Below are 24,906 nucleotides of genomic sequence, written 5' to 3' on the forward strand. Positions count from 1 at the left end.
TGAATGACTGTATGAGAGAGACACAGAGAGAGAGGGAGAGGAGTGTATGTGCGCGTATGTCGGTGAGTCTGTGTGTTTATCAACATCACTAATTGGCTCAATCGCGAACACCTGTGTGCCTGAAGCCATTTGAAAATATTCTCCATAGAGATCCCATTGAAAATAAAAAGCTTAATAATTCAAAAAGTTTAAAGGTTAGAAATATGAAAAGTCATAGCACCCCTCTGGTGAAAGAGCTGAACATTTTAATAGTTGAACGGTTTCTGTAGCTTAAAAAATGGAGAAGCGGTGCGACGGAAGAAATAGAAGAAGTTGAACTAGAAAATGCATTTCCTGCTGAAAATGCATTGGAATGCTGAAAGCTGAAATGAATCTCAAAAACATTGCTGAAAATAGATATCGAATTTTTAAAAATTTGCAAAAAGCTTCGTAATTCAAAAAGTTGAAATATTACAAATATGAAGTTATATCACCCTTCTCCTGAAAGAGCTGAACATTTTGATCTTCGAACGGTTTCTGTAGCTTAAAAGAATTCCAGCGGTAGTGATATTTGTTGTAGTAGTAGTAGAAGTTGTAGTTGTAGGAGAAGTATTATTAGCAGTATCAGTATTAGTAGCATTTGAATAAGTACTAGTTGTAGCAGGAGTGATATTTGTAGTAGCAGTAGTAGTAGAAGTTGTAGTCGAAGTATTAGTAATTAGAAGAAGTAGTAGAAGTAGTAGTATCAGTAGTCGTAGTAATAGCTGTAGTAGTGGTCGTAGTATTTTATAGAACAGTAGTAGTAGTATAATAAGTAGTAGTAGTAATAGTAATCGTAAAGTCAGTTTTTGAAGTAGCAGTAGTAGTAGTACTAGTAGCAGTCGTACTAATAGCTGTAGTAGTATTAGTACTGGTAGTAGCAGGAATAGCAGTATTAGCAGTTGTGGTATAAGTAATAATAGTAGTGGTAGTAATAGCAGTAGTGGTAGTAATACTATTTATGGTAGCAGTAATAGCAGTAGCAAGAATAATAGCAACAGCAAAAGTTGAATTAGTAGTAGTAGTAATACTATAAATATTAGCAATAATAGTAGTTGTCGCAGTATTAGTAAGAGCATTCATTATTTCAACAAAAAAGCCTAATTTTGAGCTAAACGTTGAAATACAGTTAATCCATGAGGCTTTTATTTTGAAAGGGTGGGACTGGGTGGGGGGGGGAGAGGAGACATAATCATCATGTTTGACACACATAAACAGAGGTTATTAAATGGCAGGCTTCATCACAAGCAGTTCAGTTAGAATTCACTCTCTGGGGCTTTTATTTTGAAATGGGGTGTGGGGTGTGGGGGAGAAGGGGAGAGGAGACAGAATCATAATGTTAGATAAACACAAACCAGTTATTAAATGGCAGGCTCATCACAAGTGTAACACCCGTCCTATGTAGCTATATAATATTAGGTGAATCTGCTAGGTTGTAGTAGTACTATGGGCGGGGTCCTGGGTAAAGTTTTAATCGTAATGGCGCGATTACCTGTTCTTATACATGAATATACTTATTCTTACAACTTTTGTTTCTCTATTATAAAAACTAAAATAACTGGCGGTGCCTCCAATATAATTAAATAAATAAAAGGTCTGTGCCTCTTATTAAGTCCTTTTATCTTGTGTTTTAAGTGTATTTTACCCCTTTTAACCAGCTCTTATCAAAACATGAATGTGATTGACTTTAACACATCAAATATACTTCAAAGGCATTAGAAAAAACAGTTGGGCATTTATTACATGCGGTCATCAATATACTGTGCACTCACAGTCCCCCACACACACAAGCAGACTAATCAGAAAAACCCTCGTTGCAGGCCTGAGTCGTGGTTTGGGAGTGTAGAGGCCTAAAAACTGTGATGGCCGCTTCACTTGTTCACACAAGCAATAAACAAAAAAGCACGTGCAAGTTTGTCAGTACTCACAAATCCAAGGCATATTCAGAGGGGAAAGTGAGGGGAAGCAGGGTAATGGATGGCAGGTAGGGCGCAGAAGAAACAGCAGCAACAGTCTACAGCAGCTCACGCACACGCGGGAAACAGTTCCCCACAGTGATCCCAAGGAGCCTTCCCGATCCTCACTTACAGCCGCAAACGTCCATCTCCTGAATCAGATAAATCAGCTAAGCAACAAGTCCATACACTACTTCATGGCGATTTAGTACTAGCTTGTTGTAACAATTAGTTTCAAATGCACAGCTAACAGTTTGACAGCAAAGATATTTACCTCTTGTAGATCACAACAGTTCAAACCATAGGATAACTGGTCGTCAGCCATTAAGTTACGAACCTTCTTGATCTCTTACCGATCAGTTACTGTTCAGTTAGAATTCACTTCTGCCTCTCTAACCCACTGAGCCTGGCCACACACTACTAAGCCCCACCCCTCTACCTGAGAATGGGCTTGGATTGGCTAATAGTTTCAGAACAAGCCAATTAAACAAAGACAAAACAAAGATTGACATATGATACTGCTACAAGTTAGGTTGTTAGGGGGGCACAAAAGTGCTGAATCATGTACATACTGTCTCATATCAATCAAACTATGCTTTGAACTATGCTGTGCATGAACTAACCTTTGAACTGTAAAGATTATGAGTCTCTTATTGATATACATTTGTATCCATCCATATCTAATTTTATCCATACTTTTAACTTGGTTTTTTAGAAAACTATTTACATCCTGATGTCTGAAATCATTTTTTAGCCAGGGCTACACCCTCCCCCTTCTGACCGTCTAGATGTCCTCATCAGACACCTTTAACTTTTTTGGATTTCTTCTTTTCTTTGAAAGGTGCTTCCTTTTCTCATCATCAGACATCCTCCTGGATGGTTTGTACTTGTGCATTGGCTCTTTTACCTCTTCCTCTGGTGGATTAAGATTGAACTGAATGACCATCCCATGATGCATGATGGTAACAGGCTCCTTAGATGGGTTGCCAGGTTGGTCATAAGTCAAGCGAATGACTGGTTTCAGTTTATTTACATCCTGATGTCATTTTTTTAGCCAGGGCTACACCAGCATTTCAGTTAGGATTCATTCTGTGGGGCTTTTAGTTTAAAATGGCGTGTGTGTGTGTGTGTGTGTGGGGGGGGGGGGGGGTGGAGGAGGGGGGAAAGACCTCTAAAGATCCCTAAGACCTGAATGACTGTATGAGAGAGAGACACACACAGAGAGAGAGAGAGAGAGAGGAGTGTATGTGCGCGTGTGTCTGTGAGTCTGTGTGTTTATCAACATCACTAATTGGCTCAATCGCGAACACCTGTGTGCCTGAAGCCATTTCATGGAGATAAAACAGGGAAACACCTCTCAAACAAATCCTCAAAAGTCCCATAACCGTAGCTCCTATTGCTCCGATATTAATAAGTGCGTGGAAGGATGAGTTGAAGAACAGATCCTGTAAAAATTGTGCCTGTCGTGTTAAAAATATGGCTTAATTGGCGATCTAGAAATGGGGTACCGTGTTCTGTGGAAGATGTTTTTGAAGCAAAATTTAACATTGGTCTCTATGGAGCAGAAAGTTGGTTTTCCTCTCAATTAACGGCTTTCGTGTCAAATGTGGAAATCTGTGGGATTCCGCAGTAATTTTTCTACGACAAGGACAATATTAGCTACTTCGACATCCAGAAATTATACATGAAGAGTGAAGATTGTGGACACAGTGGCAAAATACAAATGTTTTTTTCACAATAATCTCAAGCTGCTCTTCACTCTAGCGGTGACATCACGCACTCTAAGCTGCGCAATACACACCCATTATAAAGTCAGAAAAGGGCTGAAAAATCATAAAAGTTAAATTGCTGCACTTCAAAAAGTTTAAAAGATATCAAAAAGCTGAATCATGTTGGCAATAGTTAAGGGTTTTCTCAACATTTGAAAGTTGAAATGGTGTCTAGCTGAAAGTATGAGGAAGTTGAAGGATTTGAAAGTTGAAGAAGTTTAAGAGGATTTGAAAATGTTCTCCATAGAGATCCCATTCAAAATAAAGTTGCTAAAAGCTTAATAATTCAAAACGTTTAAAGGTTAGAAATAGAAAAAGTCATAGCAGAGATGAGCTGAAGGAGCTGAACATTTTGATAGTTGAACAGTTTCTGTAGCTTAAAAAATGAAGAAGAAGAAGCGTTGCGACAACAGCATTCCAACAATTATAGTGGGAAGATGCTGTATCGGTAGTGCTAACTTGGGCATTGTGCACCGCTTGAATTTTATAGCTGGTCTGCATTGAATCTTCAGTTAATTTCCACTTTGTCCTTGTGTGCAGTGAAAGAAAACTGGACCGGATGAAAAATGTATTCTGTCTTTAATTGTTCCCAGAAATGTAAAACATCGCCTTAAAAGCATCATGGAAAGAAAGATTTTAGCATGGAATATCAACAGATGGGGGTCGGATTGGGGCTACAATAATCGGGGATAGGCAGTGGATTTTCTTGCTTCCTGACACTGGTGAAGTAAACCGTTGCAAAACATTGCCTCGTCATTGTGCTCTGAAGCCTTCCTTTCTGTGAACATAGCTATTACTGCTGACCTGCAAGCTCTTGGACCCTTATAGGTACTTGCTATATCTGTTTAGGTTATGTTTACTCACTTGTGGCTGTTCACTTTATATTTTCAATGAGTGTTCATTTGCGTGAAACCTACTTATAATTCTGAAAAAAAATGTATTATATTACCTCAAGTTGTATCTGTTGACGTCTGATGAGTAGCACATCTTCCAGAGGTGTCCTGCTCTGTCCCTCCTCTTCCTGGTCACTCTGAAGCCTCTTCCTCCTCTCCATCACCCGCTGAAGTTCTGATCTGCTGCTCAGCGCCACACCCCTTGACCCATAGAGGAAGAGTCAGAGTATGTGTGTATGTGTTAGAACAAGTGGTTTATAGACAATACAACAGGGTCCACTTTTGTCAAATTTGAAATAAGAAAAGCCGTGAAAAACGAAGGTAATTTTGAGAGGCTAAAAATGCTTGAAATATAAGCAAACAGATTTAAAGGTCAAAATTTCGTAATATAACATGATTTTATTGCTTCAGAGTGACAAATCGGCTCAATAGCGCCCCCTACAAAATTTCGATGAAGCAGCCCTCGCTGTACATTTCACAGATTAACAAAATTTGGTAGGCACATGTGTCACAAATAAAGTCTCTTGGGACCATGCTCTAAACCCAACCGGAAGTCAGCCACTTTTTATTTTTTATGAATTTCTAGTGTCGTTTTTTATGATTTCCAGGCGCTGTACTTTAACAAACTCCTAGTAGGGAAATAATCGAATAAACTTCAAATGTGGTCAGAACAATCTCAAGACCTCTGTGATGAAAAGTTACTCAAAGCTTGTTTCGTGACCGTTGCCGTGGCGACGCATTCTTCGCCATGAAAAATGTAGGTGTTTTTGAGGGGCTAAAAATGCTCAAAACATAACCAGACTTGTCAAACACATTTAAAATCCTGAATGTAGTTATTTTATGTGATTGTAATGCTTCAGAGTGGCAAGTCGGCTCGATAGCACCCCTCTTCAATATTTCGCCGATGCAGCCCTTGCAGTACGTTTCACGTTTAACAGTAGGTTTTCAAACCATGTCAGTGGGCATTAGTATAAACTAGAAAATGCATTTCCTGCTGAAAATGCGTTGGAATGCTGAAAGCTGAAATTAATTGTCAAAAAATTGCTGAAAATTAAGAAATGGAAGACTACCCGTCTGAAAAATGTTGAAGCCCGAAAGCATTTAAACTGCACTGCTGAAAACCCTTCGAGTTGAAATGTCTAACTATGGTGTCTGCAGCTGAAAGTATGAGAAGAAGAAGTTTAACAGGATTTGAAGATTTTCTCCATAGAGATCCCATTCAAAAGAAAGTTGCAAAAAGCTTAATTCAAAAAGTTTAAAGATTACAAATATGAAAAGTCAAAGCACCCCTCTCCTGAAAGAGCTGAACATTTTGATATTTGAACAATTTCTGTACCTTTAAAAAATTTCAGAAGTCGTGATATTTCTAGTAATAGTAGTAGAAGTTGTAGTTGTAGTAGAAGTATCATTAGTAGTAGAAGTATTAGTATTAGAAGAAGTAGTAGTATCAGTAGTAGTAGTAATAGCTGTAGTAGTGGTCGTAGTATTTAATATAACAGTAGTAGTAGTAGTAAAAGTAATGGCAGTATTTGAAGTAGCAGTAATAGCAGTAGTAGTAGTACTAGTAGCAGTCATACTAATAGCTGTAGTAGTATTAGTACTGGTAGTAGCATGAATAGTAGCAGTTGTAGTATAAGTAATAGTGGTAGTGGGAGTAATAATATTGATAGTAGCAGTAATAGCACTCGTAATAGTAGCAACAGCAAAAGTTGTAGTCAAAGTAAAACTAGAAATATTAGCAGCAGTAGTAGTTGTCGCAGTATTTGTAAGAGCATTCATTATTTCAACAAAAATGCCAAATTTTGAGCTTAATGTTTACATACAGTTAATCCATGGGGCTTTTATTTTGAAAGGGTGGGGCTGGGTGGGGGAGGGAGAGGAGACATAATCATAATGTTTGACACATAAACAGAGGTTATTAAATGACAGGCTTCATCACAAGCATTTCAGTTATATTTCACTCTGTGGTTCTTTTATTTTGAAATGGGGTGTGGGGGGGGGGAGAAGGGGAGAGGAGATGGACTCATATTGTTAGATTAACACAAACAGGTTATTAAATGACGGGCTTCATCACAAGCATTTCAGTTAGAATTCATTCTGTGGGGCTTTTATTTTAAAATGGGGGGTGTGTGTGTGTGGGGGGGTGATCCTCTAAAGATCTCTAAGAACCTGAATGACTGTATGAGAGAGAGAAAGACAGACAGACAGGAGTGCGTGTGTGTCTGTGAGTTTATCAACATCACTAATTGGCTTAATCAGAAACACCTGTGTCCTTGCAGCCTTTTCATGGAGATAAAACACCTCTCAAACAAATCATCGAAACTCCCATAACCGTACATTTAGTGTAAAAAATGTGGCTAAACTGGCGATCTAGAAATGGGGTACCGTGTTCTGTGGAATATGTTTTTGAAGCAAAATTTAACATTGGTCTCTATGGAGCAGAAAGTTGGTTTTCCTCTCAATTAACGGCTTCTGTGTCAAATGTGGAAATCTGTGGGATTCCACAGTTGTTTGTCTACGACAAGAACAAGATTAGCTACTTTTACATCCAGAAATTATGCATGAAGAGTGAAGATTGTGGACACAGTGGCAAAATGTAAATGTTTTTTTCACAAGAATCTCAAGCTGCTCTTCACTCTAGCGGTGACATCACGCACTCTAAGCTGCCCAATACACCCCCATTATAAAGTCAGAAAAGGGCTGAAAAAACATAAAAGTTAAATTGCTGCAGTTCAAAAAGTTTAAAATATATCGGAAAGCTGAATTATACGGCAATAGTTCAGGGGTTACTCAACATTGTAAAGTTTAAATGGTGTCTGTAGCTGAAAGTATGAGGAAGTTGAAGGATTTGAAAGTTGAAGAAGTTTAAGAGGATTTGAAAATCTTCTCCATAGAGATCCCATTCAAAAATAAAGTTGCTAAAAGCTTAATAATTCAAAAAAGTTTAAAGGTTAGAAATAGAAAAAGTCATAGCAGAGATGAGCTGAATGAGCTGAACATTTTGATAGTTGAACGGTTTCTGTAGCTTAAAAAATGAAGAAGAAGAAGAGTTGCAACGAAAAATGGGGGGGACGGAAGAAATAGTGGAACTAGATAATGCATTTCCTGCTGAAAATGCGTTGGAATGCTGAAAACTGAAATTAATCGCAAAAACATTGCTGAAAATAGATATCCAATTCAAAAACAAATTGCAAAAAGCTTAATAATTCAAAGAGTTTAAAGATTACAAATATGAAAAGTCATATCACACCTCTCCTGAAAGAGCTGAACATTTTGATATTTGAACAGTTTCTGTGGCTTAAAAAAATTCATCAGTGGTGATATTTGTAGTAGTATAAGTTGTAGTAGAAGTATTAGCAGTAGAAGTATTAGTAGCATTAGAATAAGTACTAGTAGTAGTAGTAGTGATATTTGTAGTAGTAGTATAAGTTGTAGTTGTAGTAGAAGTGTTATTAGTAGTGGAAGTATTAGTAATTAAAAGTAGTAGAAGACGTATCAGTAGTCATAGTAATAGCTGTAGTATTGGTCATAGTATTTAATATCACAGTAGTCGTGATAGTAGTAATAGTAATGGCAGTCGAAGATGTAGCAGTAGTAGTAGTACTAGTAGCAGTCGTACTAATAGTAGTAGTGGTAGTAATAGCAGTAGTGGTAGTAATAATATTGATGGTAGCAGTAGTAGCAGTAGTAGTAATAGTAGCAACAGCAAAAGTTACAGTAGAAGTAGTAGTAGCAGTAGTAGTAATACTATATTAGCAGCAGCAGTAGTAGTTGTCGCAGTATTAGTCAGAGCATTCGTTTTTTTTAACAAAAAAGCCTAATTTTGAGCTTGTTTAAATACAGTTAATCCATGGGGCTTTTATATATAAACCAACTTTCTGCTCCATAGAGACCAATGTTAAATTTTGCTTCAAAAACATCTTCCACAGAACACGGTATCCCATTTCTAGATCGGCAATTAAGCCACATTTTTTACACTACAGACACAATTTTTACAGGATCTGTTCTTCAACTCATCCTTCCTCTCAATTATTAATATCGGAGCAATAGGAGCTACGGTTATGGGAGTTTTGAGGATTTATTTGAGAGGTGTTTCCCTGTTTTATCTCCATGAAATGGCTTCAGGCACACAGGTGTTTGCGATTGAGCCAATTAGTGATGTTGATAAACACACAGACTCACAGACACATGCGCACATACACTCCTCTCCCTCTCTCTCTCTCTCTCTCTCTCTCTCTCATATATACAGTCATTTCAGGTCTTGGAGACTTTTAGAGGACCCCCCCCACACACACACCCACCCCATTTTTAAATAAAAGCCGCACACACATGATTTGTTGCAGCTGTTACGTGTTGCAGCTCGGCCAATCAGATATGAGTATTCTGATAAGTTTCCTGATTTGAGTGACATTTACACACACCGCGACACAAGAGGGAGAGGCGAGGAAAGACATGGCAGAGCAGGACAACAGTCATGTAAGCTGTAAAAGATAAAACACAGTACAATCTGAGAAAGTTTGCCAGAGATATCAGAGCCTCTCTCTCTCTCTCTGCCTCTCTGCCTCTCGCTCTGCCTCTCTCTCTCCCTGTCTGTGTCTCTCTCATACAGTAATTCAGGTCTTAGAGACTTTGAGAGGACCCCCCCCCCCCCCACACACACACACCCCATTTCAAAATAAAAGCCCCAAAGAGTGAATTCTAATTGAAATGCTTGTGATGAAGCCAGGCATTTAATAACCTCTGTTTATGTGTGTCAGACATTATGATGATGTCTCCTCAGAAACTGTTCAAATATCAAAATGTTCAGCTCTTTCAGCAGAGGTCTGATATGACTTTTCATATTTGTAATCTTTAAACTCTTTGAATTATTAAGCTTTTTGCAATTTGTTTTTGAATTGGATATCTATTTTCAGCATTCCAACACATTTTCAGCAGGAAATGCTTTTTCTAGTTGTTTATTGTTATGAACCAGTCATCAAGTCAAATTCCTTGTATGTGTAATGTCTCATTGGTAATATCTGCTTCAAAATTATTGGTCTACCTTGAAATATTAAATTCAAACTAGGTCAATTCACATCTTTCGGGACCGATAAATATCTTCAGGGTACCACATTTTGAAAAAAGAAAATCTGATGATCCTTAATATTAAGATCTTTCTTGCCTTGCAGGTCTCCATGGATTGTGGTTATACCTGGACCGTGGTCGTGCATCCTTCATGGCCCTGCTGACACCAACTGTTACTATCTGTAGGAGCGGTCGGTGGATTAACGCGCATTCTCTCGTGGTGTCACTTCAAAACTTTCTTTTATTCCAGAACAGCATCAAAAGCACATGGAAGTCATCTTAAACAGAAAAACCCGGGGAAGATTTCCGTGATTCTGCCCATGGGCCAGGAGTTGCGTGGTGAGCTCTCATCAATGATCAGCACTATATCTCCATGCTTTAGATTCCTTTTATTTTTATTCCATTTCTGTCTCTCCTGTAGCAATGGGAGGTACTCTCGTGTCTTGCGTTTCTAGAAGAGATCAGCTATATATTGGGTCTGTTTCCATCTTCTTCTGGAATAGGTGTCACTTTTGTCAAAGGGTGGAAGAGTCGGCATTCGCTTCATTTGAAGCAGGTGGTTGGATGTCAGGGGTTCTGGATCTTTCACATCCTGAGATAGGACTGTGATGGGCCGGTCATTCATGATTGCCTCTACTTCACATTGAGCTGTTTGGAGACTCTCGTCATCCAGGGTCTGTTCCCTTGTGATGGAGTAGAGAATCTTTTTGATTATCCGGATGAGCCATTCCCATACGCCTCCTTGATGAGGACCATAGGGTGTGTTAGATCCTGGGATTCTCTGGCCAGATACGGGGCTACCTACTGACTCAGCGCTCTATTAAAAGATTGTCGAGCTGGTGTTCTTGCGAGGAAACTTGCCTGGCTCTGCTAACTACCGTTACTCCTGACGTCTACCCTGCTTCCTCCGGTAAACGCGCACTCGGCCGAGGGGCCACCCTGGCCCCGAGCGCTCCTACCAGTCGCATCAGTTATGGCAGCTTCCCTCTTTTGGATCCGGGCTCTTGGTAAATTGCCAGGTTTGGTTTGGCTGGCTAGGATTACATCTAAAACCGTAAGGGATTGTTAAGTGGATAGGTCACTAGGATAACCATTCAGAACTCAGTTGTTAGACATACAATAGATTTAACTTTTTACTGCCACAAGGAACTTTTACTACTTAAGCAAAATGAATGCACTTGGGAAATTTACTTTAAATGCAGATTAGATATTTATTGCAGGATATATTTATTCCTATTTATTTAAAATCTCCGTCTTTCAATCTTTGTCCACAAACGGCGGTCTTCTTTCCGTGAACAGAGATGAAGTCCTCCGACGCAGCTGTCGAACGAGGTCCCGTGTTTCTCCATGGATGGCTCGGTCGGTGTCCCGTCGTGAATTCCCGTCTTGCTGTTTGCAAGTTACTTCTTTGATAACACTTTTGGGCTGCCTCTCTCGTCTCTCCCCCCTCTTCCCCAACACGTCCTCCCTCAGCCCATGATTAACATGACTTCATTGATTTGGTGCATGTGCTTCGAAAAGTACCTAACTTTTGTGTGTGTGCATGAGGAAATCACCCCAACTTCCCTGTGTGGGCGCTTACTCAATCAAGCCCTGCGCGTGTGTCTGGGTGTTCTGTTGTACTTCCCCTTTCTCTGTACTCTCCTCAGCTCCACATATTATTATTATTATCAGGTTTACATTTGTTAAAATCACTTTACATTTGTTATGTACACGCTTGCTTAAAATGATTATTAGATTTCATCCGTTAAACTATAATTATACGCTTTATGTCCCTTTAGCCTAATTTACATACCGAACATGTATTCCCTCATTTAAGGCAGCTTCCCTGGGATCTCAACTCTTTTTAACAGGTGGATTGAATGTCCATTTGATACCTACAGCGTGCATCGAATGCTGGATCTTGCTGAGGTCAAGGTGGGTAAATGCTTCTCGAAGCTCTCGTTCGGTCCCAACGAAATTTGTGCCGTTGTCAGAAACAATGTCCTTCACTTGGCCTCGTCTGCAGATAAAACGTCGGAGTGCAGAAATGCAGGAGTCTGTATCCATTGAATAGGCCATCTCCAGGTGTACGGCTCTGCATGCGAGGCACGTAAACAAGGCTCCATAACTTTTTATTTTGTTGCGGCCACGCTTGACTTCTATGGACAGTTTGTCTTTGTCGAGGTCTAGATCTTTGACCTCTTTTGCTCTCTCTTCAGCTGGAACAGAGGCAAGGACTGCTCGACTGTTACTGGTCCATTTGGTGAGTTTAAATCCACCTGTGGTGCATACTGATCTGAGCTCTTTCACCAGACAGATTGCTTGGCTCTTGCTTCGGACAGATTTGAGGCAGTCGTCTACATAAAAGTTGTGACGAATGGTGTTCAAAACTTCAGTGCTACACTTTCCTTCATTATCAGCTGTCTGCTTCAGTGCGAAATTGGCACAGCTAGGGGATGAGACCGCTCCAAAGAGATGCACCATCATCCGGTACTCTGCTAGTGGTTGGTTGGTGTCGCCGTCTGGCCACCACAGGAATCTGAGGAAGTCCACGTCATGTTTAGGTATTCTTGCATGATGGAGCATTCCTTCGATGTCCCCACTCGATGTCCCCACTCTTTCGGCATGTCCTTTCCTCAAGACATCACTCATGAAGCCATTATAGTCTTTCCGAAAGGCTTCATCTTTCTGGAATCTGCGGGCAAGATTTAATACTCTTTGTTCCTCCATTTTCCTGTTGTTTGGCAGGCTGATGTTATCCTGGCGGAACGGAAGTCGTATTTCGTTGTGTCCTTCTTTCCTTTTGACAGAGTTGTTCATCACTTGCAGGAATTTCTTATCTTCAAATGATTGTTCTTGTTTTTCATTGTAGGCCAACTCTGAGAAGTCCTGGTTGTATTGGTGTATCAGGAGCTCTTCCAGCTTGGCCACTGATATTCTATTGGACGTTATCTGTGGTCAACCATGCTCATCCATAGGTGCAGTACTGCGGAGTGGTCCATTTATAGTCCAACCTAGGCTTGTTAGAACTGCGTAGGGCCCCTCCCCTTGGCTATTGATCACTCTCAGTGGCTCCATAGCCTTTGGGACATTTGCACCGATCAATAGGCCTACCTCTGCCTTGATGGTTCTTAATTGGACCTCCTTTAGATAAGAGCATCCTTTTATGTCCATTTCTGTAGGAATGTTCTCTTGACTGACAGGATTGGCATCTTGTGTGAAGACTTCAGGAATCTCTATGAAGCTGTTGCCATCCAGGCTGCATACTTCCAGTCCTCTTATTGCTTGGGTTTTCACAGGCTTTTCATGACCCATTGTTCGGAGTAAGATCTCTGTTTTCTTTCCTCTGACGGACAACTGTTCCATCAGGTTTTCCGTGACAAAGGTAGCAGTGCTTCCAGGGTCTAGAACGCATAGGTTTCTATCAAACAGCTGCCTTTATCTTTACAGGTACCACTGCTAACTTGTAGTCTGTGGTACTGTCCACTGTTTGTGCTGCTGATGAAACCCTAGCAATGTAATTGCTCATGATGTCTGAATCCTGCTTAGCTGCTGGCTTGGTACTTCCTGGAGTAAAGTTCTCTATATGCAAGACCGTAGGGTGTTTCTTCTCACAGGAACGACACACGAGACGTTTCTTGCATTCTTTACTCATATGACCTTTGACCAAGCAGGCAAAACAGAGTCCATTTTTCTTTAGCAGCTCAATTTTCTCCTTGTCTTTGTTATTATTTCACATGTTTCCATCACATGATCTCCTTTACCAAAAGCACAGGGCTTGACAAAAGCATCCATGGCTGTATGACTGCCCTCTGGTCTGTCTGCCCCTTCCCGTGCATTAGGGTTCGTGTTGGTTTCTGTCTTGGGCACAACAGTCGTAGCAAAGCCTTTCTTGCTGCTAGGTCTCATATACGGTTAGTCTCTTTTGGATATTCTCTCATTTGTGCTTCCGGCAGGGTCCTGGATATCCCCGAAGACGGGATCTTGAATGATTCTGACCTGTTTTTCCATAAACAGAACAAGGTCATGGAATGTAGGTCTCTGCTGTGTTCTTTCAGTGATGTCACATACAGCAGACCGCCATTTCTCTCAAAGTTTAAATGGGAGTTTGAAAACAAGTCTTTTCATGTTAGATGGCGAGTCCAGCTCTGACCTGTATGGGAGGTCCTGAACTGCATTACCACAGCCTCTTAGATAGAGGGCGTAGCTATGAAGTGCCTTTCTATCATCTGTTCGTATTTGGTTCCAGTTCAAGGCCTTTTCAACGTATGCAGATATGACTTTGAAATCATCACCAAAGTGATATTTAAGCAGGCGCTTTGCTTCCTCGTAACCAGTTGTGGCGTTCATGTGAAAGCAGCTTTGAACTAGTTCCTTTGGCTGTCCAACAGTATACTGTTCCAGGAAGTACAGTCGATCCTCGTTACTGTTGGTTTTGTCCGCGATGTTGTGCTTAAAAGCCTTCATAAATGGCCTGAAAGCGAGAGGATCGCCGTCAAACACCGGAACCTCCCTTCTTGGAAGTTTAGATTCTTTCTGCTGTATCACTAGCAGGTCCGTCAAGTCTGTCTGTGTTTGTATAATGTTTGTGAGATCGATGCTCTGAGCTATTTCACTTCTGGGAGTGGATTCGCCCCTTCTGCGTGGTCCATGTCTATGTGGTCCATCAGAAACCACAGCTCTGCTTGTGTGAGGGTTTGTTGCTCTTGGTTGTTGCTCAGACGTTTTTGTGATTCCAGTTAGTGGTCGGTACTGAACGTGCATCAATCTTTGTAAGGGTGTTTTAGGTATGGTTCCCATCCGTGCATACTCCAGCTGTGCTAGGCTTTCTTCCATTTTGTCAGATGCATTCATCCGTTCTTCCCTTTCTTTTCCAGATTCCGATGCTTCATCATTTTCAAATTCATCCAGGAGCTTTAGCCTCGCATCAGCTGCAGCAATATTTGCTTCCAAGTCTAGGGATTCCATTCTTAAACTTAGTTGATGCTTCTCCGTTTCCATTTTTAAGGCCAGCTGATGCATCTCAGTTTCCAGCTCATGTTTCTTTTTAAGAGCTTCAGCTCTGGCCTGCAGAGCAGCTTTGTCTGCAGCTACCTTCACGCGTGCTGAAACCACAGATGAAGATTTGGAACTTTTGGAACCTTTAGAACTCCTTGAGCCAGTCTGTGAGACACTGTCCCCAGCCTGAACAAGAGTCTGTGGGTCAGGTTGAGGTGTTAACCATTGATCCACCTTAGCCATAGAAGCTTCGTAATCAGCCATTTTTGGCTCATACCAGTCCAAAGTTTCATTCATTCTCACATCCTCAGGCAGGAATAACCGAACAGATTCATTAGACATTTTAAATTCATCCAGCAGTCTTACAAATTATTTTGCAGCTTCGTTAACATTATCAACATCAGCACCGTCTTTCATCATTGTTTTTATTTCATTGTTTTTATTTCATTCATTTTCTGTGTACAGTGTGAGAGTTTCCCTCTACGTGTTGCGCTGAGTGACTTAAACGCTTTCCTTTGTTGTGCGGCGTCCATCTCAGTAACACCGGCTTCAGTGACTGCCCGTTCACTTCCTTCTGCCATTATTTCAGTTTTCGTTCTTAGCTTTTAATATTCGTTTGTAGGTTTTTTCCAAGTAATTCCGACACCTTTTGTTTGAATATTCGTTAGTTTTTCGGTGACTTCTTTATTTATTTATTTTTCATGCGCACGGCCGTGCTTTGCTTCCGTGCAGCGATATTGATCAGTGTCCTGCCGTTTATAGTTTCAGTGGTTTCGTAATTTATAGGCAGTTTATGGATTTATTTGTCTGCTCATCAAACATTTCCTTCGTTTCCTTTGTCAGTTTTAATGTTTGATTGTAACCAGGTTCAGAAAACAGTGCTTCCACTTGTTTACTCACGGTACCGGTGAAATCACATTCTGGCCGCAGTCCAGATCAATCCAAACGACAGTGACTCCGGGCCACCTTGTCCACGTTGACTGGCGTTCTGATTGGTTATTTTTCAACTTATTGTAGGAGCAGTCGGTCGATTAACGCGCATTCTCTCGTAGTGTCACTTCAAAACTTTCTTTTATTCCAGAACAGCATCAAAAGCACATGGAAGTCATCTTAAACAGAAAAACCCGCTTTGTCTCATAATGCGGTCTTCTAATGCAATTTCGTAAGGCGTAATGCGTAATGTGTAATGCGTAATGCGTAATCCCTAATGCGGTTGAAAAATAGTTAGCCCTTCGCGCTCTTGTCGAAAAAACACACCTGCACGTCCTCAGGTGAGGTCTACATAAAGAGTTAACGCCCCCTGACGTCATCATTGCGTCATAATCATTTCGGCAGTAACATCTTAACAGGTTCAACAGTAAATCATAATTAGCATGGTTTGATGTACAAGCGGTAGCATGATTATAATTTACTAACACGGATAGAATCTATAGGCAAAACACAAATCAGAGTAATGGCTTCTACACTATCAGTCATATTACTGTTACTATTACCGATACCATTACTGCTTTTACCATCATTATTATTCTACTATATCCACTGTTATTATTAGTAGTCATAATATTTTCATCATTCTGCTTATTACTCTCATTATTTGAATCATTTATGTCATATGTGTAACCCACTTAGTATCTGCAGGTATATTCACATTATTTGTTGGACCAGGTCCTAGGTTCATAAGGAGAGGTTTATAGCCAATAATAGACACACAAAGAACTGGACCCACAGAATGGTTTGATTTAAAAGATTATATTGAACCTTGTGAAGATAAAAATAAAATTGACATCTTATACAACATTTACAATGCTCTTCTCAATCAGATAACTCAGCACATCTCTATTGAAATGTGTAAAAGTGTCTCTGAGATGCAATGTTCCTTCAGTTTGTTCCTTTCGCGTTCAAGCTCCTTCCTTGTCTCCTTATTCAGTCAGTTCAACTATTCAACAGTCAGTTTCAGTTCCAAAGTCAAAAGAATAAGTCAAAGTAGTAAGATGTGTTGCTTTCTTAATCCTACCACACTGGTGCACTCAGGTGATGAGAAACGAAGAAACGCTTGTTTTCTCCTCAGCAACAAAGAAAATCTTGATCCTACTCCTCGAGGTAAGGAGATGATCAGTTCAGTGGTGGCTCACCATCTTCCTCGTCAGGAAGAGTTCCATATCCAGTCTCAAAGGTATGCAGGGAACATCAAAAAACCTAGCCTGTATAAGACAAGGCTGTTATGATCATGAAATTCCAATCTATGTTATGGCCATGTTATGGCCATAATGAATTACATATCAAACTTCTCAAAATAACACACACCAAGTATCACATGGAGCATTGTATCCTTCTTAAAACTATTAGGATGTATTTTTAAACGATTTCACCATGGATTAAACATATTGTTTCTCTTTTAAATCAGGAATTGAGTAACAACAACAATAATAATTTTACCAACTTCACATTCATGTTTTTAAGGTAGTCTCAACAAAAGTAGCCAAACAACTAAAATCAAATACGTTTGCTACAACCATATCCATATTTTTCAGTAAATTATCAATGCAAAAATATGCTGCTTTAAGTAAACATGTAACACTCTCCATTTCACAGCAGTTTTAGCGCCAGCTTCACATATCAATGCCCTCACGTCGAAGGACAACGTAGCTAATACAGTTAGCATGCTAGCTTAACTTAGCAAAACTCACCAAGACGCTGCCAAAAGTTGTACAAACTCGTGGCACAAAGGTCTCCGAATCACCTCTCACTTTGCATGAGTGCAGTCTCACAAAGTGCTGTGTCTCTGACAGTTTAAACAGTTATAACTGGTAACGGCTGACTACTTTATGAACCAGATAGTGCTCGTTCCCTCGCGCATTCTCTTACTCTGTAACGTCTTTCTGGTAGGGGCGGCACTTATTTTCCCTTCCCCAATCAGGGGTCTGCATTACCCGAAATAACCAATGAAAAGTGTATCTGGGTAAAACTGCTGTGATTGACACTGTTTAATCAACAGAAATAAGGTTAAAATAAAATTACATTAAAGACTTAAATTGTCTGCTGAGTTACATCACAAATAGAAAAATAATCCTAAAAATAAAGATATTCAGGGCTCAAATTCTCTACCTGGTTACATGTGCATTGAATGTGTTGTAACTGTTATGTTGTTCATTCTGTACACATGACATCTATTGCATTTCTGTACATCCTGTTAGAGGGATCCCTCCTCTATTGCTCTCCCTAAGGTTTCTCCCCCCCTTTGAAGATTTTTTGGGGACTTTTTTTGAGGAAGTTCCGATGTGAGGGTCCTGGGACAGAAGGTGTCATACGTGTACAGATTGTAAAGCCCTCTGAGGCAAATTTGTGATTTTGAGCTACACAAAATCAATTGAATTGAATTGAATTTACAGGCAGCAAAACAAAGATCCATTGCTTTCACTGATACAGTGTGTGCTAGCAAGACAAGTCGATGCCAAGTCAGTCCTCCTTTTAGGATATCACTTTACGCTGATTCATGCTACCAGTGGCCTAAAGAACTGCAGCAGCATGGAAAGAAGGTGTATGGTTGCACATTTATGAGACACAGAAAGAGACTCTCATGTATTCTTAATGACACCTGACTGAGGAGAGAGGCATGAAAGGAATTTTGACAATGGACACAAAAGCACATACATTCTTACAAAAACACCTAGTCAAGACAGTTTAATAGCTCTTTGTTAATATGATCGCATTACAACAGAATATTGCTTGTTTGTAAAGAAATCACATCAGAGTTCACTCATTCATATTTTGGAAAGGATTTGACCATTTTGTTGCTCCTGTATGGCACCTACCTCTTATGGGCCAAGAGCAGTTCCTTGTGAAACTCGTTGTGAGTCCTGGACGCCTTAACAGGGTTTGGCTGATCAGGAGAGGCTTCAGCATTGAGTCTGTTATCTGCCAGAGAAATCATATCAACAAGCATGTCAAACACATTTGTTCACATTTGCCGTATCCGGCCCGTGGGCCGTAGTTTGCCCATGTCTGCGCTAAAGGGTGCCCCCATAAGTCAGTTGCAGTGTGAAGCTTGGCCTAGGGATGGGATGATTTGGCCATTGTAGGGGATGGAAGGAAAGGGCACTGGCAGCAGAGGTGGTTCTCAGTGCATGAAAAGGCTTGATGAAGGGCAGTACCTGAGGACCTGGCGTGGCCTAGCCCCTAAACCCCTCACCACTCCCCGGGCGCTTTTCAGCAGTCCACTGCTCCCAATATGCTATGGGTTAAATGCAGAGGTCAAATTTCATACGTAAAAATGTATAATGACGACTTTAATAAAGTTTAAGTTTTTTGAAGTGATGCTACTTGGCCAATCAAATATGTGTATCTCGATAAGCGCTGCCTTCGACTCAAGTGCGATATTCCCACACACGGGAGAGAAACACAACAGTCGGTGAAGTAGGTGAGTCAGAAGTTATTCCACATGACATGCTCAAAAAAAGGAAACGTGGACAGCTTAACCGAAGTCTTATACCTTCATTCTTCACATGCAGTTCAAAACCAGAATGTCTCATGTTCAGAGACTGACGATTACCACTACGTGACAAATCTTTTGAGCAAAGCTTTTTTTATTTACATCACTTCACACTTTAATTGAATGAATATGAGGACCATTTAGTTATATTATTTTTTCTAAAATTAAGTACTTTATTTTAAGGGTCACATTTTCAAAAGCTTTCTGTTATGTCATTTATTCTATAATCCAGCCCTTATTTTACTTGAAATTAGAGAAGAACATTTATTTATCATTATATTATGTATTATTTTTAATTAATCCAGTTCAATTTGAAATCTGTACTAATAAATATTGTTTCGATATTATTCAATTTAACTTTCTTTATTTGATTTGACAGTCAATTGTTGACTACATACAGACAAAAATACAACTGTTGGCTACTTCAATACATATTGCACTAAATCATAGCGCAAGTTAAACATTATTGTGATGTTCTGGAACTTTGCATGAGGAAATCCTCTCTGACTTTAATACCCCTGGTGTAGGATTACAGAACTAGTGACTGTAGAAACTGACAAAGGGCGTGTTGCATAACAAGTGTCAAACAATTCAGATGAAAAACACATGTGTATAGATGAGGAAGTTGCATGGATTTGCAACTAGCACTGAAGTTGCTTACTTGTTTTCATTTTTTTCACTTCAGAGAGAATTACAGTTGAAATATTTGAATTGCTGACATGGAGATATAATCTTGTGTATATAAACTATGTAATACACAGCACATAGAACACTAAATGTAATATTACAAATGATTATTGATAAAAATGCAGACACTATGCATGTCTCATAACAGATTAAATCCTGATCATTCTGTGATCATGTGTATTAAGAGCATGTTGAAATTTAAAGAGGTGACAAATTGAGGAATGTGACCGTTTCAAAAAGTACCAGCTGCTTGTACTATATATTTCAGATAATGCAGTAGAATCTAAAGGAAAATAGATACAGCCCTACCTGTGCTGTACTGGTCCTTCGTAGGAGCCTGCTGTCTGAGTACATTAGCCATCGTGTGGAGCTGACAGATAGTGATACTATTGAGAGCAGTGTTACTTGAGAGCTTTGGATGTGGCACTTACTGGCCGGCCCCTCTGGTTCACAGTCTGCACTCTACAGCAGGGGTGTCAAACATACGGCCCGCGGGCCGGATCTGCCACAAAATCTGCCACAAAATCCGTCATTTTATGTGGCCCACGAATCCGCCAGCAAAAAAAAAAAGATTTTTTTATTCATTTTTTGACAAAAATGAAAAGTTAGATGTGAAAATAAAAATATCCCCATGGTCGAAATTATGAGATAGAAAGTCGAAGTGATGAGATAGCATGTTGTCTGTGTGCCGACATTAAAACGATCACAACAGGTGGACAGGAGATGCAACAACCCATAAAGAGGATTTCCAACAAGTGATCATGCCTTTCTCAACATGCGTACTTCTCTGTACTTGTGAACTCGTGGACTTGTGAAACGTCATCAGTCTCAGCCCAAGTACTGTTCCAATTCAAAGTTCACATCGAGCCAAGCACGGTCCTCATGCCCGGATGTGGCTCCGCCCATTGTACCGGGGATGCATCGGAGGTGACTTGTCTGTACTTGGGACAGCCAAATATCCCAGAATGCATTTTGCACCAGCAACAGGAAACAATGGCGGAGGAGAAATCATAACAACTGGAAGTTGAAACTTTCGAAATACTACTGTTGTTAAGTCACAGAAAGTAATTTGAGGATGTTTTGAGGCGAGAAGTTAGTTGTTTAAGCACCAAATCTGTGGTCGGTTTGTCAAGATTCAGCCGATTTAAAAATCTGCTCCGACGATTTCGGAGATGTGAGGTGTTGCTAGCAGGATCTGATCCACATACATATATTTATCTATACATGTGGATATACATATATATATATATATATACATATATATATATATATACATATATATATATATATATACATATATATATATATATATACATATATAATTGTATGTATGTAAATAATAATATATAAGTTTTGATTTTAAATGAAAACGAAAAAAAAAGTTTGATTGTAAAAATACTTTTCAGAAAAAAACTGATTAAACTCATGAGATCAGCTGAGGTGGTGATGTCATTAAGTAAGCTGCTGTTCCAATTGTCTGTAGGGCTACAACAACGAATCGATAAAATCTATGAAAATCGATTATTAAAAGAGTTGGCAACGAATTTCATTATCGAGTCGTTGTGTCGCGCGATTATTACGGCACTCAATAAGTCGCGGAGATGTTTGAGTATAAAAAAAGAAGTTGAGTTGAGCCATTCGCGCCGCCGGCATCGCCGGGGGCTATTTGTGTTCATTCGCACTGGATACCCGGAGAGGGGGCGTGGCTTATCGCCCTGAAAGCCGTTCAACTGTCCGCCATTAACCATGGAAAAAATAACCTCTATTTCTGCTTAGTACGTGTTGTGGAAGTCACAGATATCCCGGGAAACTAAACTAAACTAAGCTAAGCTAAACTAAGAACTGCAATACTGAAGACAGTTACCTGTTGCCATTTCAAATACAACATTCATGACATCATTGGTCAATTATGCAAAATATACGGTACACACACGGATTCTCATTTGTGCAACACAATGAAGTGTTATTTAGCTATGAAATAATATTAACAATACTGTTACGGTCGGTTTATTCTGGACCCAAACGCGGACACCGGGACTGCAGAGTAGGTGAGACAAAGGGTTTTATTTGGCTTGTCTATGGAGCCGGTGGAACATGCAGGTAGTGATGTGACCTTTCGTGTCGAGGCTTCGAAGCTTGTGTCGAGTAATCCAGGAAGATTTTTATGAGGTGCGTATCGAGGCTTGTGTCGATGACGTATGTGGTGACGTTCGAAGCCTCGCGAACCAGCCGTACCACGTGACTGATTCAGGAAATGGTTCACGGGTTTGGCGTGTGATTCGAAATAAAAGGGGCAGCGAAACGCAACGGATCCCCGGTCACATTTTGTGTACTTAGGACTTTATTGCGCGTTTGTTTACGAACTACTCGAGCTTTTTTTTTCTGCGATGGAACCAGCAAGAAAGAGATGTTCCCCTGTCTGGGAACATTTTGAGCTGATCTCTCATAGTAAGGTATGCACATAGTAATAAGTTATTATTAATAACTAGCGGAATATACTGTAAATGTGCATGAAAACAAGCACAGTCACAAACCACATTACACAAGCACATTCGGCCGTGGCGCAATGGGTGGAGAGGGTTATCTGGTAACAGCAAGATCAGCCGTTCGATCCTTAGTTGATACATATTTTATGCAGACTTGTACCTGAGCAACACACTGAACCCCTAACTGCTGAACCCCGGGCGCTTCTCAGCAGCCCATTGCTCCCAATAAGCTAAGGATGGGTTAAATGCAGAAGTCAAATTTTGTATATGTGTATGACAATAAAATCCTAACTTTAACTTTTTTTTTTTACTTTTCATGTCACTTATTTCTCCCCAATTTGTTTCCACTTTCCCTTTTGACCCCACCATTGTATCATAAAGACAGACACCATATTAATAACTTCATAAGTTATGTATCACACATCACAAACATCATTCATTCATTTATTCAATTCAATGCTTCACACACCAAAGCCGTGGTGTCATTTTAATCACTCCGCCTGTTTTACATTTATTTTCCACTTGATGGCGCAGTAGAGCAAATGAAGCACCATGAAGCTTCGACCCATGTGTGAACCAATTGGATGGAAAGCTTCAATGCTTCATGAAGCTTCATCTCGCCATCACTACATGCAGGTGGAGCAGCGAGGCGGTGTGTGCGGCGGTGTGTGCGGCGGCATCTGGGCGGCGACGTGGCACAGGAATCGCTGAGGCAGAGAGAAAACACAAGTTAGTTGAAAACGTCAAAAAGGCTAACTTGCTCTAAGAGATGATCTAAACTCAAATGGGCCGAGGTTGTAGCTACCACTGAGCTGAAGGAACAATCTGGCGATGAGACTGCAGGAAGCCGGGGTATTTGAAGTGAAGGTGATGAAGGTCTAATTGTTGTCAGGTGAGGAGATGAGCCCAGGTGCCGGATGATTGCAGCCGCACTCAAGCCACACAAACACAGGCAGACAACAGAGGGGAGACAAGCTGAGGTCATAGCGGAGCCGTGACAACTAACATCTCGAATTTGCAAACTCTGCTTGAGAGGTGTGCTGTTATGCACAAGGAGCTCATTTAATTTGATTTATTAAACAAATAAATGCACAGTACAAGTAGTAGGGACTTCAGAAATTACTCAGATATGTTCACACTTTTTTGTGTTGATTTTAATTATACTAAGTTATAATAATAAATTCATTTAATTTGGATAAATTAGCAATTTTTGCACTCCGATCTAAACACAATAACCCATGATGACAGTGAAAACATGTTTTTAGACATTCTTCTTAATTAAAAAACTAAAATCACAGTTCATACCCTCGATATAGATATGTAGAAACCCCTTTGGCAGCAATTGCAGCTTCCATTGCTGCCAAAGGAGAGGCTGGTCTTGGCCAACCTCGGACTGCATGTGAAATCCTCACTGGACCCTCTGCAATTTGCATATCAGCCTCATGTGGGAGTGGAAGACCCCATCACCAACTGCTGCAACAAGCTCAGTTGCACCTGGATGGATCCGGTGGCTCTGTGAGAATCACTTTCTTTGATTTCTCCAGTGCATTCAACACGATCCAACCACTGCTGCTGAGTGAGAAGCTGCAGGTGGTGGGGGGTAGACACGTCCACCATCTCCTGGATCACTGACTACCTCACAGGCAGACCACAGTTTGTCCGACTGGGCTGTGTGCTGTCTGATGCGGTGGTCAGTGGTACTGGAGCTCCACAGGGAACTGTTCTGTCTCCCTTACTGTTCACCTTGTACACCACTGACTTCCAGTACAACTCTGTGTCATGCCATCTGCAGAAGTTCTCTGATGACTCTGCAGTGGTCGACTGTATAAGGGATGGACGGGAGGAGTACAGGGCAGTAGTGGAGGACTTTGTGGAGTGGGCCTGTAGAAATCACCTGCGTCTGAACGTGGCCAAGACCAGAGAGATGGTGGTCGACTTCAGGAGGAAGACGACGACTCCACAACCGCTGAGAGTTCTGGGAGAAGATGTGGACATGGTAGAGGAGTACAAGTTTCTGGGTGTGTCCATCAACAACAGACTGAACTGGAAGGCCAACGTCAACGCTGTGTACAAGAAGGGGAGGAGTCGACTCTTCTTCTTGAGGAAACTTCGATCCTTCAATCGAGGTTGGAGATGTTCTACCAGTCTGTTGTGGCCAGTTGTTGGGAACGTAAAGGAGCGTGTTTGGGTTATCAGCATTTAAGAAACTGAACTCTTGACATCAATAGAATTATTAATGTATGTAACAATTATTAATGATTATTAATAACAACGGGGCACCACCCTGCGAACAGGGACCAATAACCAAACGATAAAACTAAGTCTCATAATTAGTGTCACTCATTATGTCAATAGTCGGGTGCGACTACACATTCAGTGACAGTGAAGGGTTAAATTCGAGCACAGACTACTAGATACAGTTTCATCAAATACATATGCACAAGTAATCACAGACGACTGCTCCTTAAAGTATAACAGAGTTTATTCAATCAAAATAATAAATGATCAAATCAATTAATATTGCAACCAACAAACGTTATCATACAATTTTATATGCCTAAACTA

The 24,906-nt window shown here is 40.4% G+C and overlaps 1 protein-coding gene across 1 annotated transcript in view; it reads right to left on the bottom strand.

Moving 5' to 3' along the window:
- The window catches only part of LOC306780615 (protein FAM107B), a gene marked incomplete at its 3' end in the record, with an annotated part of 37,749 nt that extends 17,527 nt beyond the window's left edge, over positions 1-20,222 (bottom strand). The window contains exons 1-3 of the mRNA XM_079273050.1: positions 20,165-20,222; positions 18,492-18,594; positions 4,692-4,836 (exon numbers count right to left, since the gene is read on the bottom strand). Of these exons, the coding sequence (XP_079129176.1) occupies positions 4,692-4,836; positions 18,492-18,594; positions 20,165-20,216 (300 nt within the window). The 5' untranslated portion in view covers positions 20,217-20,222. The remainder of the gene's footprint in view (positions 1-4,691; positions 4,837-18,491; positions 18,595-20,164) is intronic.
- Positions 20,223-24,906: the final 4,684 nt, after the last annotated feature.

Source organism: Melanostigma gelatinosum (genome assembly GCF_949748355.1).
Source record: "Melanostigma gelatinosum genome assembly, chromosome: 8".
Taxonomy (NCBI): Eukaryota; Metazoa; Chordata; class Actinopteri; order Perciformes; family Zoarcidae; genus Melanostigma; species Melanostigma gelatinosum.